Source organism: Pongo pygmaeus, chromosome X, assembly GCF_028885625.2.
Source record: "Pongo pygmaeus isolate AG05252 chromosome X, NHGRI_mPonPyg2-v2.0_pri, whole genome shotgun sequence".
NCBI classification, from domain to species: Eukaryota; Metazoa; Chordata; class Mammalia; order Primates; family Hominidae; genus Pongo; species Pongo pygmaeus.
In genome coordinates this window covers 38,357,356-38,375,103 of record NC_072396.2, presented here as the reverse complement: position 1 = coordinate 38,375,103, position 17,748 = coordinate 38,357,356, and the positions used below count along the sequence as shown (strand labels likewise).

The 17,748-nt window shown below is 37.4% G+C and overlaps 1 protein-coding gene across 1 annotated transcript in view; it reads right to left on the bottom strand.

The window, feature by feature from the left end:
* LOC129025088 (cytochrome b-245 heavy chain) overlaps window positions 1-17,748 on the bottom strand; it is a 34,056-nt gene that overhangs the window by 15,564 nt on the left and 744 nt on the right. Inside the window, exons 2-6 of the mRNA XM_054472578.1 lie at window positions 16,287-16,382; window positions 14,874-14,984; window positions 6,408-6,492; window positions 4,651-4,796; window positions 2,336-2,526 (exon numbers count right to left, since the gene is read on the bottom strand). Coding sequence (XP_054328553.1) covers window positions 2,336-2,526; window positions 4,651-4,796; window positions 6,408-6,492; window positions 14,874-14,984; window positions 16,287-16,382 — 629 coding nt within the window. The remainder of the gene's footprint in view (window positions 1-2,335; window positions 2,527-4,650; window positions 4,797-6,407; window positions 6,493-14,873; window positions 14,985-16,286; window positions 16,383-17,748) is intronic.

Below are 17,748 nucleotides of genomic sequence, written 5' to 3'. Positions count from 1 at the left end.
ACAACTGAGACAGTCACATACAGTAGCCCTGAAGCTTACAAGAAGTGCCTTATTTGTGGGTTCGGAAATTATCTAAATCAAACCAAATTTTGAAACCAGTTTGAGATACTTAACTATATAGGGATTATAACATTCTCACAGACATCAACACTAATAGTGTGTACCTTGAAGTGCTCAGAGCCCATTCATTTCAATTCAACAAATGCTAGTTGAGCAACTACCAAATCATAAGACAATTATTGGTGATAGAGAAAGGCACAATGTTGAGTAGACTTCAAGGAACATAAATGACAGCATCTTCAGAATATATAAGAAGAAAAGACACAGAAAACCCATTGTAAAGGTTTGTTTTGGAGACCTAAAATTTATTGTGTCATTTGGTGTATTCTGAGAATGTTTTAATTCAAGTTCATTAACCACTCCTTTCTATCCTTAGGTCTTGGGGAAGAGAATTATCATGTATTGAGCACCTATCATGTGCCAGGCTTGGGGAAAGTCATTTTACACAAATTATCTCAGTTAATCCTCACGACAAGCCTGAGAGGAAAGTATTATTACCCCAGTTTTACATGAGAATGTAAATCAGAATGATTTAGTAACTCAAAGCAGAATGTTTTGGTGAAAACAATTCTGTTTTGTGTCAGACAGACTTGGGTTCAAATCTCAGTTCTACCCCTTACTAGTTTGGTGGACTCAGGCAAATTATTTAACTTCTTCTGAGCCTCAGTTCCTTCAGTTGTAAAACAGATGTAATAGTACCTCATTGAAGGTTCATTATAATAAGCAATTTGCATGATGTATAAAAAAATGCCAGACACAAAGTAAGAGTCCAAAAAATAACTATTAAATTTCAAAATGCCTAAGTTCCCATGGGAAGTAAATGATAGGAAAATAATCTGATTTTCTCCTCTTCTCAATGCCAGGACCAGGAGTCCAGAAACCTGCATTTTAAACCCAATTCAGCTGCTACAGAGCCATGAGACTGTGAGAAATCACCTAACCAGTGTAAAGAGCAGATTCTCTTCAAGTGGAGAAGGAGATAAACATATCTCCTATGTCTGCTTCAAAGGAAGATGAATATCTGCGAAACCATACAAACAGAAAGTGGTGGAATTACTAAATTGGAGAGGGGAATAAATTATTTCTCTTCTCTAGGATTACCTGAAACACTGGATTATGACTAAGTCCCATTTAAAGATACTTGAGTGCTTTAAGAGAGTCATCAGATTCTTGGTCTACATTGATTTCTCCATGCTTACAAAGAGTTTATCAGGGGTCACAGTCAGCAAGTAGTTTAAGAATGCAGTGCCCAATGCAGCTTTCCCCACCCTTCCCCTTTTTCACAGTCATGTCTTGGCCACCAACTGGGCTCTGGGCAGAGTGAGTCTTGAGCTTCTACTTCCTCCACCCCTAATTTCCTGGAGCCCTATACCCACCAGGGAACTTCCCCAGGCCTGCCTTTGTGTGCAGGTGGTATGAAACTGTACAAAAAAGGAAACTTGGTATGAAAGAGGATTTCCAATCAGGCAAACTCTCCTAACCACATAGCCAGGAACTGTGTGTCTCTAAGAGAACATTTATCACAGCCTGCTTTAGACTGCCTGGCTCCAATCTCAGCTGGGCCACTTACCAGAGAGGTGGCTTAGGCTGCATATTTTAACATTTTAGCTCCAGGTTTCTTGTCTACAATTACTATCCCCAAGAAATGGTGATAGTGAGAAATCTATACATTTTGGGGGTTAAAAGAAATATCTCATGTCAAACCCTTAGCACAGACCTTTAATAGAAGTTAGCTGCTACTTTCATTATATTAGAATGTTTGACGGCAACAACCACATATTTTTCCTGCTTGTATTTCCTGCAGTGCCTGAGATAGGTCCTCATACATGGTAGACAACAAATAAATGATTGTGGGCTTAAATCAAAACTTATTGAACTATAACAAACCTCTTCAACTGATTAATCATTAACTCTTCTAGTTTGGAGGTTTGTTTAATTTACTAGTGATTAAACCATAGAGGACATCATTGCAGATATTCCAGATCCTACCAGTGCTCTCAACATGTTTTATACATCTGCAAAGATACTCAGACTTTGGTGTATTTTTCAAGCTTGCTATATATAACTACACTATGAATAGCAATTACATGGGTGCATGAAACAAAAATGCCAATGTTGAGTGGTTTCTATCAAACTGACCTCTGCTATCCTCTCACATTCCCTTAGCAGACAGGCTAACCACACACAGGCAAGAAGGTCACTGTGCCTCTAATGGAGCACCCTGCCTAGAAATTGAGGGACATGAAATCCTTGACTTCGGAATTTAAACACTCACTCAGCTCCATGGATGGCAAGGCCAATGAAGAAGATCACAAAGAGATGATGTGTGTACCAAAAGACTTCAAAGTAAGATCTCCGGATGGTTTTGGTGGAGGAAGTGATAATTAATATGAGGCACAGCGTGATGACAACTCCAGTGATGCCTGCCAACAGGGTCACAGCCAGGTACAGGCCTCCTTCAGGGTTCTGTAAAATATAAATACACACACACACACACACACACACACACACGCACGCACAATATTATAGGTTCTCAAATGCAGGACTATTAGAAAGTGTCCAATGTATAGAACAATAGATATTTTCACCCCCTCTTTGAATAATCATAATCATCCCTCACAGAGAGATATAGATTTGAAATAGATATTTCTAAATTTTAAAATGTCTTACGTGGTTAAGATGTCATAGGAAATGTGAACTGATATACTTAAATAGTTATTTCTAAGGGGGTAGAAAATAAAGGAAATCAATCAACTACAGGATGTCCTAAAAGTGTCTGAAGGCTCTTTCTCCTTTTGATTTTGAAAGGGCCACAGTGCTTAGTTTGCAAATATATTCTGGGAATGCTGAACATCATCAGCTGTGTTCCCCAGAAGCAGATCCTGAGATGAGACTTCATGGGCAAGTGACTTAGAAAACATGTGCTCCAAGAGAAACTGGTAAGAGAGTAGGGAAGAGGATAGAAAAGACAAACAAGTCAAGCAAGGGGGTGAAATCAGGCAAAGTCTCACAGGGGATAGCTTCAGCCTGATCCTGCAAGGGAACTCTGGAGGGTAAGTTACAACTTAGAGTTTATCCTGTCTCAAGGCAAGGAAGCCAGGTTTCATAGTCTGCATCCACCAGTTATTGGCTAAGGGTTGCACAGGAACAGGTAACCATTCAGCCGCCCCCCACCAACCTTCCAAGATCTCTGAGCCTGTGAGCAAAGGGACTCTAGTAGCCCCAGGGCAGTCCTCTGAGGAGGAAACACAGTTACAGGTTATTGAAAATGAAAACATTTAGAAGAGTAGGAGAGCATAGATACAGTAAAAGTGATCCAGGAACAACTGAATAGAGCATGATAGTGTAGATTTACCTAGTTATGTTAATGTTGCCACCCTCATATATCATTGGGCAAACAATGAATAATGTAAAAGAAAAATTACCCAATATATTGTAGAAAAAATCTGTTTTTTATGATGCTGTTTAATTCTGTCCCTAAGTATATCAGGCAAGGTTTTCTCATGTAAGTCTGAGGATAATAATTATTTTTTCCAAAACTAAGGATGTTTTCTAAACACAAGAAAACATTGTTAGAATTCAGTGCATATTAATGTGATTTAGTCATCTTCCCAAGTCATTGGGTGCATGAAGACTTGGAGCTTCTGTCTTTGAGTGTAGGAAGCTTCAACAACTTCTGGGATAGAAGAAGTTCTTACTTCTGAATACCCTCCTGGCTACGCCTAGAGAAATGCTGAGTTACTCCCAGTGCACCTGTGCTTCTCAAAGAATGACAATTTGTAGACACAGGCCATCCCTCAGATGTTGTTGGTAAGAAAAGACAAAGGCATCACACAACTGTCAGCTGGTGGCTGGCCTTACACTAATACTTAGGCCAGGATGTTCCCTACTTCACATAAATAATTTCACAAAACACCAGCTTCCGAGGAGGTCACTCTGTGACTGTGATGGAGTGAGATAAAAGCAAAACCACTCCAAAATCATGTCTGAGCCTAGGCAATGACTACTGCTTCTTTGCCTATTATAGACTTAGTCCCACTCTGTTCCCTCTGCCTCCTAGAAAAAATGATTAAGATAACTTATCTGAGAAATACCCCCAATTCCTGACCATAACTGATCCAGAGAAAATCCTTGCATTCTTAAATCCTCCCCCAAACCATCTAACAGAATCCTAAATTCTAAATCCACTTTACATCCCCTTGAGATGCCAAGAGTTCCTCAAGGTGTGAGATTTCTTTTGCTGTAGCAAGTAAAAAACCAAACCTTGTTCAACTAGACATGTGTTCCCAGCTTTCTTTGACTGGTGGGCATAGTCACAGGTAAGCCTGAGTTACTCCAGGCTTCACATGCACACATTCTCATGGATGAGCTTAAAGACCTGGAAAACATCTAGAGACCTCCACACATGAGGTGAGGAGTGTGGGAGACATTTTTTTCTATACTCCCATTATTGTAACCTACAGACTTGTCCCTCTGATGGTTAGCCAACTTTTTTTTTTTTCTGGCAAAGTAGAGGTCTTCACTCACTGAAATCTAGTCCTCAATTTTAATGGCCTAGAGAATATCTAAATCAGGTAATGAGAGGCTTACCTTGATTTTCTTTCGAGCAAAATTGAGATAACTTTCATTTTTCCCATCTCCAAGTTCAGAGAGTGCTACTGAATAAGGATCAGAATTATTGACTCGGGCATTCACACACCATTCCACATTAAATAGATGTGCAATGGTGTGAATCGCTGAAAAGGGCAGAGAAGAGAAACAAAGAGAGTGAAGGGTATGAACAAATTTATTGTAAGCTGGGTTTCTGGGACAGCCTCTGACTCTATGATAAGCCACAGGGAGGCAAACGGAGGCCCAGGACACTTATAAACAAGAACTGGGTCTCCAGAACCAAGGAGACAAGGCAATTCTAGTGGGTAAGATCCTCTCTAGTTGTGTAATTGTGGGAAAATGACTTAACTCTCTGGTCTTGGTTTCCTAATTTGTAAGATGAAGATGTTGAGCTGTATGCTCCTAAAGACTCAACCAAGTTATAAGATTCTACACAATAGCCTTAGTTTCTGAAGGTGTTTAGATATGCTCTCATTATCTCTCTCCATGATATATTTGGGCTCAAACAAGAAAACGCTCATGTAATGAATGCCTAATTGCTGGCCCATTAACCTGACTCTGAAATTACCTCCAGAGAGAGATGACAAATTTGATTGAATTAATACAAACCTATGGCCATAAGGTATGAATCTCTCTGTCTTAAAAATTGCATTCTTTATTAATAAACACTTACATAGGGCTTAGTAGATGCCAAGTACTGTTATAAGTACTTCACAATGACTTAATCCTCACTTTGACTCAGTGATGTATGTACTATTAATATCAGCTCATCTTACAGATGAGGAAGCTGGGACATAGACTGCTTTAAAACCTTGTTCAAGGTCATCAAGCTAGGAAGCAGCAGAGTTAAGCATCAAATCCAGTACATTTGGCACGCAAATATGTGCTCTTAATCCGTACACTATGCCAGTTTCTAACAAGATTTTATCATATATTTCTTTTGAACTATTTATTTGCCACTGCTAAAAAAGCCTGCCAGATCTACTAGTAGAAGAGGAACTCAGTTAAATGCCTGTAATCTAAGCCTATTTTACTCAGGCTAGGAACAGACTTTTTAAGGGCTGAGTACAAGTCTGCTTTATCACTGTGCTTATATATTCTCTGGCACATGAATGATTTGTTGAGCAAATTAGTGGAATTAGATAAGGGTCCCAAATACAGCCCTTCTTGCACTGACACTACCACCCTGATAATTTTAATAATAACATATAATATCTATATACACACATATATATCCATTGTATGGATACATGCAATAACAATAACACTAACAATAGTAATAATAATAATGAAGGTATTTAGCTGATAATGACCATCTTGAGGGATTCTCAATTTATGGGCTATGGCTCCTGTAGGTTTGCTGCAAAAAGTCCACAAATTCGCACGTGCAACCAAGAAGTTTTTTTAGAATAAATAAGTTTTCATACGTGAATTAACATTTTTGACACTAGAAAGAATAGCAAAGGGTGAGGACACTAGGATTGACTTTTCTGATGGCATATTTTCATTTTTATAGGAAAATCCTGAAATAAAAATGCTCTAAAACCTAAAGGAATAAATCCTAATATTGAAGTGGCAGAAAGTGTGGTAAATACTTTTGAGCACAACTCATTAAAAAAATGCAACATATCCAACCACCACTTAATCTAACTATAAAACTGGTTGATCTCTTATATAAAAAGGTATCTATGAATAGAGGGAACTCCCTGGTTCCAAGTTTTCTTTAATAAACTTACCAGAGTGAAGTGCAATCATCCATGCCACCATTTTATGAAAGGTGAGATTCCTGTCCAGTTGTCTTCGAACTCTTGTTGAGCAGCACTTTGGATTAAGGGGGAAAGAATGGAATAGTAATTGTTAACAAAAAAGCTTGCTATATGTCAAACATTTGATACATATTATCTCATTTAATTTTCATGACCACCCTACAAACTATATCATTATATCTATTTGATAAATGAGGAAACTGAGGCTCAGAGAGATGCAGTCATCTTCCTCAGGTCAAACAGCCAGTAAGTGACATGGCTGGCTTAACTGGTATGTTTTCTGTTCTTATACTGGTGACATAAAGTCTCCTCTGGAATCCATTGCTTAACTGTATAAAAATATAAACTTGGACAAAAAAACATGTCTAGCTACATAGTTTCTAGTTCTGATTAATTTACTCATTAAACAAAGGATGTAGAAATTAATATCACATACCTCATAGTCAAGTGGGGACACAGACAAGTGAACAGTTCTAGAACGAGTGAATAGTTTTCAAACAACACTGTTCTAGGACATACACACTATGAGAGGAGAAAGAAGGGTACGCCTGCCCATGTAGGTGAACAACATCACAAAAGAGATCATTGACCAAATGCTAATAGCCAAAATAACAATAGCTAACATTTACCAAGAGCTTCTGCAACTGTTTTACATGCATTGGCTAATTTAATTCTTACATTAATCTTTAATGTAATTGATGTAATATTTAATTTAATTTAATATTTAATGTAATAATCAAATTAACTCTTTAATTCTTACAATAATGGTACAAGGGAGGTACCATTATTATTACTACATAACAGATGAGAAAACAAAGGGATAGAGAGTTTACCTGGCCTTAGGTCACACAGCTAATAAGTTGCAGAGCTGGGATTTAAACTCAGGCCATCTAATACTAGAGTTTATATAAACATTCTGATATTTCATACTTCACATGATTTCCTTTGTCATTAAAAATACTATTATACTCAGTATTTTAGTGTATTTGACGAACTTACATATGTTAGAAAATGTGAGTTTGAATCTCAATTCGTGTCAATGCTCAAAGAAAGAAAAAAAACTGATTTAAACTGATTTATGGTTGAATTAGAGCTTGGCTTTCCTGAAAACTGGCCAATGTCTTGCTCTGGTTGCTTTGTTCCATAGTCTAAATGCACTGTCACAGAGATTCAGGGAACTTTAAGAACAAGAGAGTGAAGTACCAAAGAAAATTTATGTACTTAAAATATTTGGTTCTAAATGTTTTATTCAATTTAAATATAGGTGTGTTTAATATTTGGCTTGCTTATTTTTGATAAAATACTCTGATTTTGTAGAAAATATAATTGCACAGAAAATTGTGCTTACTCCACCATCTATCTCTCAGTTAGCCATAACTAGGGAGGGCAGGAAGTTTAAACCATGAGGTCAGATTCTTGAAATTACAGAAATAGTAGTAAGGAAGACACTGAGGATTCCAGAAAAAGGAAAAATAAAAAAAAAATGCTTTATTGAATTCCTTCTGTGAACTAGGTAGTTTACCCATAATCATTACTCATTTAATGCAACAAGGTAAGTCTTAATGTCCTCATTTTACAGGTAAGAAAACTAAAGCTAAAATTGCACATTGGCTGGGATCCAAGTCTATTTGTCTATAAAAGGTTAATGTCCTTTTCTACCAAACCAAATGCAGGAATATAGTCACTATTATTCTAAGTGCCTAAAAACCTGTGACAAGAATTTAAGTGTAAGTATTCTATCCGGAAGGTGATCATAGAAAACGAGGGTAGAAACGAGACTGGGAAGGAAATTAATGAAGAGTGCATTATCATATCAACTACCATGATCATATCATATCATTGGGCTCAATCACACCAGGGAACTCTGGGAGACCGTGTAGAACTTATCCCAAAGGGTTTTTTATTTATTTACTTTGTTTGTTTGTTTTGTTCTTTGGTTTTCACCTAACGGGTTAAGAAGCTTGGGTGTTCAACCACCAACTGCCATCCATGATTGGCTGAGGGCTGCTCTGAGGGATGCTCTCAGGACATCAATCCCCTGGGATTTCAGGCTTGCCCCAGGAGAAAGCTGAAAGAAAATCCCCAGGCAGAGAGTGAATGATGCTTGCAAAGGGCAGTTGTCGCATGGATTGGAAGTGCCAGTGCTCAGGGAATATGGTGGAGCACCAATGGCATCGGTTACAATTAAATGTTCACCAGTGGAGCTGAGCAATGACTTAGACTCTCAAAACAATGGTTTCCTATTTTAAATAAAAACTTGTAAAATAAAATTTTTCAAACTTAATGTTTTTGAAATAAAAATTTATTTGTAAAATATATTTTACTGATCTGTTGTTGAAAAGTTGACCATCTTTGTTTTCTTATATAGCCGCCTTGTCTTTTGTGTTCATTACAAGTGCTGAAAGTTATTTTCTACTTTGTATTCCTTAAAATTTTGAGGAAATAACTTTTTCCTGTTTCCCAATTGCCATGTTCCTCTACAGTTTCTTTCTTTCTTTCTTTCTTTCTTTCTTTCTTTCTTTCTTTCTTTCTTTCTTTCTTTCTTTCTCTCCTTCTTTCTTTCTTTGGCTTCTTAAATTTCAACTTAATTTCCTCTATAGTTTCTGAGAGTCCTTGTGGTAGACAGAATTCTAGAATGACCCCCAATGACTTATATAATCTCCTCCCCTTGAGTTTGGACCTGTGAAAATGATGAGACATCACTCTGTGATTTTGTTACATTATATGGCAAAAGGGATTTTGCAGAGGTAAAGTCCCAAGTTGACTTTAATAGGGAGATTATCTGGGCCAACAAACCCAATCACATGAACTCTTTAAATCTGGGTTTAGAAGTCAGAGATGGAGGAAGTCAGAGATTTGAAGCACTGCTGCTGGTTGGAAGGTGGAGGAGGGCATGTGGCAGGGAATGCAGGCACATCTAGGATCTGAGTGGCCCCTAGATGATCACCAGCAAGGAAACAGGGACCTCTAGTGCTACATCTGTAATGAACTGAATTCTGCCAACAAGAATGAGCTTGGAAGAGGGTTTTTACTCAGAGTTTCCAGGTGGGAATTCAGCCCAGAAAACACCTTGATTTCAGTCTTATAATATTCTGAGCAGAGAACCCAGCAACTGGGTGCTGGACTTGTGACCTACAGAACTGTAAACTAATAAACGGGGGTTGTTTTAAGTTATTGTGGTAATTTGTTACACAATAGATGATTGATACAGTCCTTACAGGCATGGTGAAACTAGGTTGGAGTCCAAAGAATCAGAGAATGAGAATTAGTAGGGTTGGAAAGCAGTACTGAATTACATTTCGGAGCAAGTTTTGTCTTCAGATATACCTGTGTTCAGATATACCTGGGGGTCCCAGTCCTCCCACCTAGCCATGTGACATTGAACAACATACTCAGTCTCCAGTTTCCTCACCTGTATAATTATCATAGCTAGTCCCTCAAATCCCTATTGCATGTATTCATTGACAGGTATTTAATCAATATTTGATGTTATTTAGTATCATTATTTAAGTTTTCAGTTAGTAAGGCTGCACTCCCCAGCTAGCAGGTAAGCTTCCTGTGTGAAAAACAGTATGTCATGTACTTAAAAAAATCTTTTAATCATTATTTGGCTGGATAAATGAAGTACATTTTCATTGCCCTGGAACTGGAGATGATTATACTAAACCTATAGAGATGTATTTACCCCTATATCTATACTTGCCACACATTGTTCTTTTCTATTTGTTGACAAATCCTTTTGAAATTTTTTGGGGAAAATTCACTGGCTCCTGCATGCCGAATTTAAAGCAAAAGAATATGGTTTTGTTGTGGAACATACACTGTCTCCATAGTCCTATCCTTATCATCATAATCACCATGGATCATAAAAAATGTAAAATAATATATGTTGATGCCCCCTGATAGCTTTAACTGTAGATCCTTAGAGAAAATTTAACTGAAAGCCAGAACAGTGGAGAGATGTGATTGGAAATACATTGTCCATTCAATGATACTCTGTTTCATCTAAATAGGTAATTTTTAAAAAGCTAGTTAATGTAAAACACATATATTATACTGAAAGGAAAAAGTGAGATTACTAGTAACTAATGGATCAATGGAGTAGGTCCAACCATCAGGGCACAAATCCCTAATTTTTCCCACCTACCCTCTTTGGTGTGGACAGGAATGGCAAACAAATCCAAAAAGAAGCCACAAGTCATGCTGATGCTGGGCTTTTAAGAATACCATCTCCTCACCACTTCCTTAAAAAAGGAGGTGAGACAACCAGTTGGTGGCATAGGAAGGAAGGACTTTACTGTCTGTGACTGCCCGTAATTTTTTGTTCCCCATCATCATGCAGATTGCATTTATATGCTTTGAGTTACTTCTAAATTATTGCCAGCCACTTCCCAATTATCCAGGTTGCCATCATGCCCCATAGCTTCCTTACTAACTTACTTTACTTTCTGCCATTGACTTCTAAAGGGAAGTTTCTCTGTTACTGTAACCGGAAGCCTTGCCCGATTTCAATAAACTACCATTCTAATGCAAGGGAGATTATTGAGTCACTTCAGCAGATTTCTATGCTCTATTGAAACTAAGTAAGAAAAAAATATTTCAAGAAAATGGGAAGTGGAACTAAAAAGAAGTACATATTTTATGGGGTGTAACACTTAACGTTACAGCAACTCAAAAGCTCTATTTTTTGTACACTTGATCTCACCACACGCACCATTAATGTATCTGATCTAGATATTTATATGCAACTGGGAAAAATTACAAAATCCAACTTTGAATCTACAGAACTCAGGCAAATAAGTTGACAGTAATATCCACACCTGCTGGCAGTAGAATATCTGATAAATATGAATAACACTACCTTATTTGCATAGCACTGTTTATAATTTGGAAATTCCATATTTATTCTCTGTCTCTCCTGTAACACTCTAAGCTCCTTAAGTTCATGGCCTATCTATACCTTACTCTTTACTCACCACATGTCCCCAGTGCTTAGCACATAGATGGCACTCAGCAAATATTTATTGACTGACAACTCACTAATTGACAGACTTGAACAATATACTTTTAGACCAACATATGCCTTCTCACATTTGTGTTAGTTGACCTGTTTTTCAACTAAAAAAAAAAAAACTATGAGACAGAAAGCCCAAGAGACTAGTGCTAGACCACATGATTAAAGATAGAGGCACACCGAGTGCCTCTGACTCCCAGACTAAATAAGGTAACAGATAAAACCTCACCCTCTCACCTTCCTGTTTCTTTCTGATATTAAGACTAGGACTGCCATCCGGATAGAAATTAGTTTCTGCATGGCAGGTTGGGGGTTTTTAAGGCTTCCTCAGAGATTTTTGTGTGCTGAGCTTCACCCTTTCTCCATTTTTCTCAACAAAGCAATCTGAGAGCCTTTACCCCTACCTTTCCTGGAGTGGTGGGGTGGGCAACCCTGGGGCTTTCTTTCTCTAGGTAACCAGAAGGATTACAAAGGAAAGTTTCAATGATTGAGACCTCTAGAAACTGAATGCAAGTTCGTGGTTATTTTGCTTATATAGTGTCCTACTATTGAGTCCTTGTATTTATAACATCCTTGTCATTTCTAGTCTAGGTTACTTGGCATGCTCAAACACTCATATATATAATGCCTTTCTAAGATCATAATACTGCAACAGCACAATTTCAAGAAGTTTCAGCAGCATGATTTAAAGTGAATGGGCTCTGGGGACACAATGACCTGGGTTTGAATGCCAACACTTCCATTTAATTTTGTTCCCACTTTACTGGTTTGATGTGCAGATTTCATGCGGTGAATTCCACTAAGCTTCAATGAGTGGCAGCTATATGATTTCCAACATTAGTCACAGCACACTCACTCATTTTAATCACAATCACAGAAGAAGTTTTATTAGAAAAGTTCACATTTCAGGTTAGGAATCCCAGAAGAAAGTACATGCTTGATCTATAAAAGAATGTTGCTTGCTGGTAGTTTTAAAACATATTCTTTTATATAAAGATCTATGTAGTTATACAGCCAAGCTTCTCTGCAATTTGAAGGGCAGTCTCATTTCATCCCTGTCTTTAGAGACTCTCATGCAGATCTTCCCTCCTGGGTCACAGGAGGCATAAAAGCTGGCATTACAACATGTGCTGCTCATTGGACATGGTGCTCACCCGCAGTGCAATTTGGACTTGTGGAGTAACCAAGATTTCTTAACAGGCCATCTTGGTGAAAACATTGCCTGTTTCTCAGGCTTTACTTCCTCTAAATAGAAACTATTCTAATGGGGGTAGGGAGAATAAAAATGAATTGTGTCTCCTTAGAAACAAGGAACTCGCCAGGCAGGTGACTCATGCCTGTAATCCCCACATGTATGGAAGTCAAGGAGGGATGATCACTTGAGCCCAGGAGTTCCAGGCTGCAGTGAGTTATGATCGTACTACTGTACTCCAGCATGGGTGATAGAGAACCCAACTCAAAAATAAGCTATAGTGCATGGGCTTCATTTAGCAAATGTTCACTGGGCACTTACGATATATTAAACATTATACTTTACAATAGGTGGCTCATTAATAAAACTTTCAATTGAGTGTAATTTTACCTCTGTGATTTCTTAAATTTAGAAGATTTTTTGGAAATCCTTGTAATCAATGTCTAATACCAAGTACTGTTGTTAGTTTTTGGTTTTGGTTAGCTGTCAGTTTGCAAGACAACATTGTATGGCATAGAATTTATGGCTTAAGGAAAGGAACCTCATCACAGAATTTTTCAGAGGAAGATATCACGACTCTTTCTGGAACATCTTAAATTGGTTATCAACATTCTTCTTCTTTTGCTGAGGAAGTGAAGGTGTAACAGTTATTTCTGCCAACTTCTACTTTAGATTTGTGAGAGCCCAATTTTGGCAGTTGGTTTAAGATTAAATGGTATTTTGTAAATAGTTAAGTCGTGAAATAAAAGCTAAATTATAGGCTCTAGTCCTATATTAGTAAATTGAATGTTATATGTTCTTAAAGAAAAAAATTCTCTGGATCAGCATGAATTTAGTGTAACTAGGAAAAATGAGGCAGAGTTCAAGGCAAGTTATGCTTGTTATTACAGTTTAGTTCACTGCCTCCTTCAAATATTCTGTAATTGCCAAATTAAGCATGAACTCCTCAACTATACATATGCAGTTCTAGTTTACCAGTAAAATCCTACCTCTTTTCTCCAGCCTTCTGTCAGGCATCTGCCCTGTACAATCCCTACATTCCCACAAAAGTAGTTTGCTTTCTGCGCTCCTCCATAAATGATCTCTACTTAATAAGTATTTTTTTTTCAAAAAGCTTACTATACCTTTTATTAAAAAAAAAACCCAGAAGCTACTAGTCATTAATGAACCATGGAATTGATCCCACCAGGACACCAATCCCTACTTTTTCCCAGCTACCCTCTTTGATGTGGTCACAAGTGGCAAAAAAAATTTATAATAATAATACAAAGAGAAGCCAAGGCTATGCCAATTCTTGGCCTTCAAGAATATAATTTCCTCACTATTTCCTGTGCTTCTGTCCATGCCATCTTCTCCACATAGAATGCCTTTCTCTCTCCTTTACACCTCTTAGAAGCTTATTTTTATATGCTCATCTCTAATGTCACCTTCTCTAAAATGCCCTTCTTCATTCCCTGCCCCACCTGACACAACTTCTCTCTTGCTTCCCCATAGTATTTTATTTGTAAAGCTTTGTGGGACCCATCATATTTTGCTTTGTATAATATTTATTTGAGTACACTTGTAGATTTTAAGTTCCTTGTTTGTCATCTTTGTACAATAATACTAGTAAGAAATTTGTACACCATTTTGTGGGTTACAGAGATTCTTCCTACTTATTTTTTTCCCCCTTCTAGCACAGTACATTTAGTGGCTTACTAAATTGTTGAAGTGAGAGTCAAAGGAATTCTGGACATTTAGAAAGCTCTATGCTCCCCAGTTCCATGAAGCCAACACTTCTTGGTTACATTCATTATAGTGTGACTCTGTCCATTGACTCCATCTCCTTGGGATATTATCCACAGAAGATATTTCCTCTGACTTAAATTTTTTTGAATGACACTGAAAGATTAACTCCCAAATATCACGTCAACTTCCTAAAGCTCTGTATATATGCATATCTATCATATATATATGTGTGTGTGTAAACGTGTACATGTGTGTGCTACTTCATTGCTATTGTGAGGTATAGGTGGTTTTGTGTGTTTTTTCAAAATTTGTTTTCCAAATAGTTGTCTTAGGGAACTCCATCCACAAATATACAGAAATATACTAGATAATGGCTTGGCTCATGAATATTCTACAGAAGCTGGAATCCTCACAAATCATTCATTTGTTTTTACATAAAAAAGGGCATTTTGCTTGATGGCCTTTGAAAATTAGAGGAACTTAGTAAAACATTTTCTCTTACCGCACTGGAACCCCTGAGGAAGGACAGCAGATTTCGACAGACTGGCAAGAGAATCAGCATGCAGTTGAAATTCAGGCAGGCTGCAGGGGCCCTGGCCAGTGCCAGTGCTGACTAGAAGAGGCGGGAAAGGGAGCAGAGTGACGTTTTTGAGCACAGAATATGCCCTGTCCCCACTTACCCAAGGTTCTCAGCATGAGGCCACACACCAGAGACACCAAGTGATCTGTACAGGAAGGTCCTTCAGAACCAACGGTTTTTCTTTAGGGCTAGCTAGGACCCTTTGTTTTCATCTGAAATTGACCTTTTGCCCTACTTCAACATTTTATTATTAAAATGTTCAAACATAAAGACAAGTTGAAGGAAATTTACAATAAATATCTGTTTATTCATCTCCCAGATTATAACTTTTATGCTTGCTTTATCACATATCTATCTACCCATTCCTGTATCCATCCATCAACTCATCTAATTTTTGATGCATTTCAAAGTAAGTTAAAGACAACAGTTCACTTTCCCTTTAACACTTAAGGTGCATATCATTAACTAGAGTTAACTATCAAGACTTTTAAAGATTTTAAATACTTTCTTAGAACTTAGATTGATCTTAACAGTATCTTAAATTGGTATGGTATAATGCTTTGGCATTATAATTATTATATTTGTAATGTCTAAAGAAGTTGCATATTTTGGAAGGAGAAAGCATCAATGTGAATAAGCTAACAACAATTATAATAATCTAGCATACTTATATGCTAAAGTTATTTATATATGATTTATAATACATATAATAATTAATATAAGCAATTAATTCATAGTTTCAGCATGATGTAACAGATGTTTTCTGGAGGCAAGAGGCCTGACAGTTCAAGGAAACTCAGAATACTAAAGGACCCAAGGAAACTGAAGGGCCTTCACTCTACTGGCCTAGTCAACAGATGTGGCCCTTGAGCAAGTTCCTCTAGTCTCCATATGTAGAGAGAGGTTTATTTTCTGAAGATCATTTCATAACATGTGATTAGGAGCAGAGCTCTTCATGCAAAAAAGTAGTAGGAAGTAGGTGACTTAGAAAATGTGGAAAGTCCCACTTGTCCCACATGTGTCACTCCTGGATGGATTGCTCCAACCTGGCCTTCCATTTCAGAGTATTAGATTTCTCCTTTAAGCTAAACAATGGCACATGGTTCTTGGTTGGGGAAGGATGCCACTGGGCCCCTCTGCCCCACTTTTGTTGGTCCCAGACTGGAAGGCTTTAAGTGACTCTTGCCCAGGAAGTTGCAATGGAGGGAGTGAGGCTGATGGTACTGTTTGGGTTGGTCAGAATATTTCTTTAAAATGCTAACAGGAAGATGAACAAGAGTGTCTGATGAGAAATGTGAACCAGCCAATATTGCATGGGATGGAATTTATACTTACCCCAAGAAGTTTTCTTGTGTAAAAGAACTTAGGTGGAATATCATAAACCCGGTAATACCAGACAAAGAGGAAGACGTTCAACCCCAGCCAAACCAGCTGCACAAACAGAAATAATTGCATGAAGTTTCCGCATTTCAACAGTAGATTCCACAAAAGACTAGAGTCAGATAAGGGTCAGGACTTCCCCAAGTCTAACTTTGACAAAGGTAGTGACAAAGCTGGATATAACCAGCTTAGAGCCAGCTCTTTCCTCAACAGTGTCACTACAATTGTCTATAATTAAAACCTCTCCACCTCGTGTTGTTCCCCATAATTGTTTTATGATTTGGCCAGTATACCAAATTATCAGTCTTACATCCCCCGCCACTTTGTTCCTCCTCTCTTTTGCTTAACGTTGGATAGGTAGCTGATAGCAGGCCACTCTACTTAAAATGAGAAAGGAAGGGAACATGTTACTATTGCTTTCCCTCCACCAGTATGACACTGCGTTCTGTTCTCACAGGTGCTAAACACCTCCCTCTACCACACAGTAATCCAGCTAGTGAATTCTCATCAGCTAAAATGCCAAGCCTTCCATTTTCCTTGATTAGTTTTACTTAATGCTTCAAGGAGAGAATATTGAGCATAGTGAGGGGCTTGGGATTTACAACAAAAACAGCTTTCTAGATCATGGCAGTTCATTTTATCCTAAGCACTGACTGGACCAAGTGGTGACACTACCCAGTTCTCTACCTTCAGCTCCATAGTGATCTTTTCTAAACTATGCTTTGAAGCTATTATATGCCCTAGACACTTGATAATATTCTCTCTTTACAAAGAAAAAGGTGCTAAAGCAACTTCCCAATTTCCTGATCTTGTCATTCTTTCTTTACTCTGACTTTCCAAGCTGTGTTTTCACTTTCAAGTGCATGAGTATATAATTTAGAAGGAGGTCATTTCCTGGGAAAAATTGTGGCGAGAGCTAAAAGTTTAATTTGAACTTACTTTCTAGAGAAATTATTTGCTCTTAAAAATGGTGATAAGAAGTTAAGTTCACAGCTTCGAATACTCGGAAGAATTCTCTGTTGCAGTAGAATGTTGGTTTGGCATAAACATTTTTTAAAACAAAATGTTTGTTGTTTTTATTTGTGCTGCTAATTTCTATATTTAAAACTCAAAGACTCATTATTTTTCATGATAAATTTTTACAAATTCATTCATTCATAATTGTTCTTTTTAACATCTGTGTAATGCTTCTATTGGTTATTTAGAAAGGCTATTTAAAAATCATATTTCTATCTACCCAATTTGTCCATTATTGCTTTGCTGATAACACCATTTTAAGAGAATAGTTGATTTTCTTTATTTTAAAAAGTACAGAAATCATTGTGTCCATTTGTAAATTAGCTATATCTTTACTTACATAGTTTCTCCAGATAGATTATATTGATTTATATATATATAGAATTACATATAAATATAC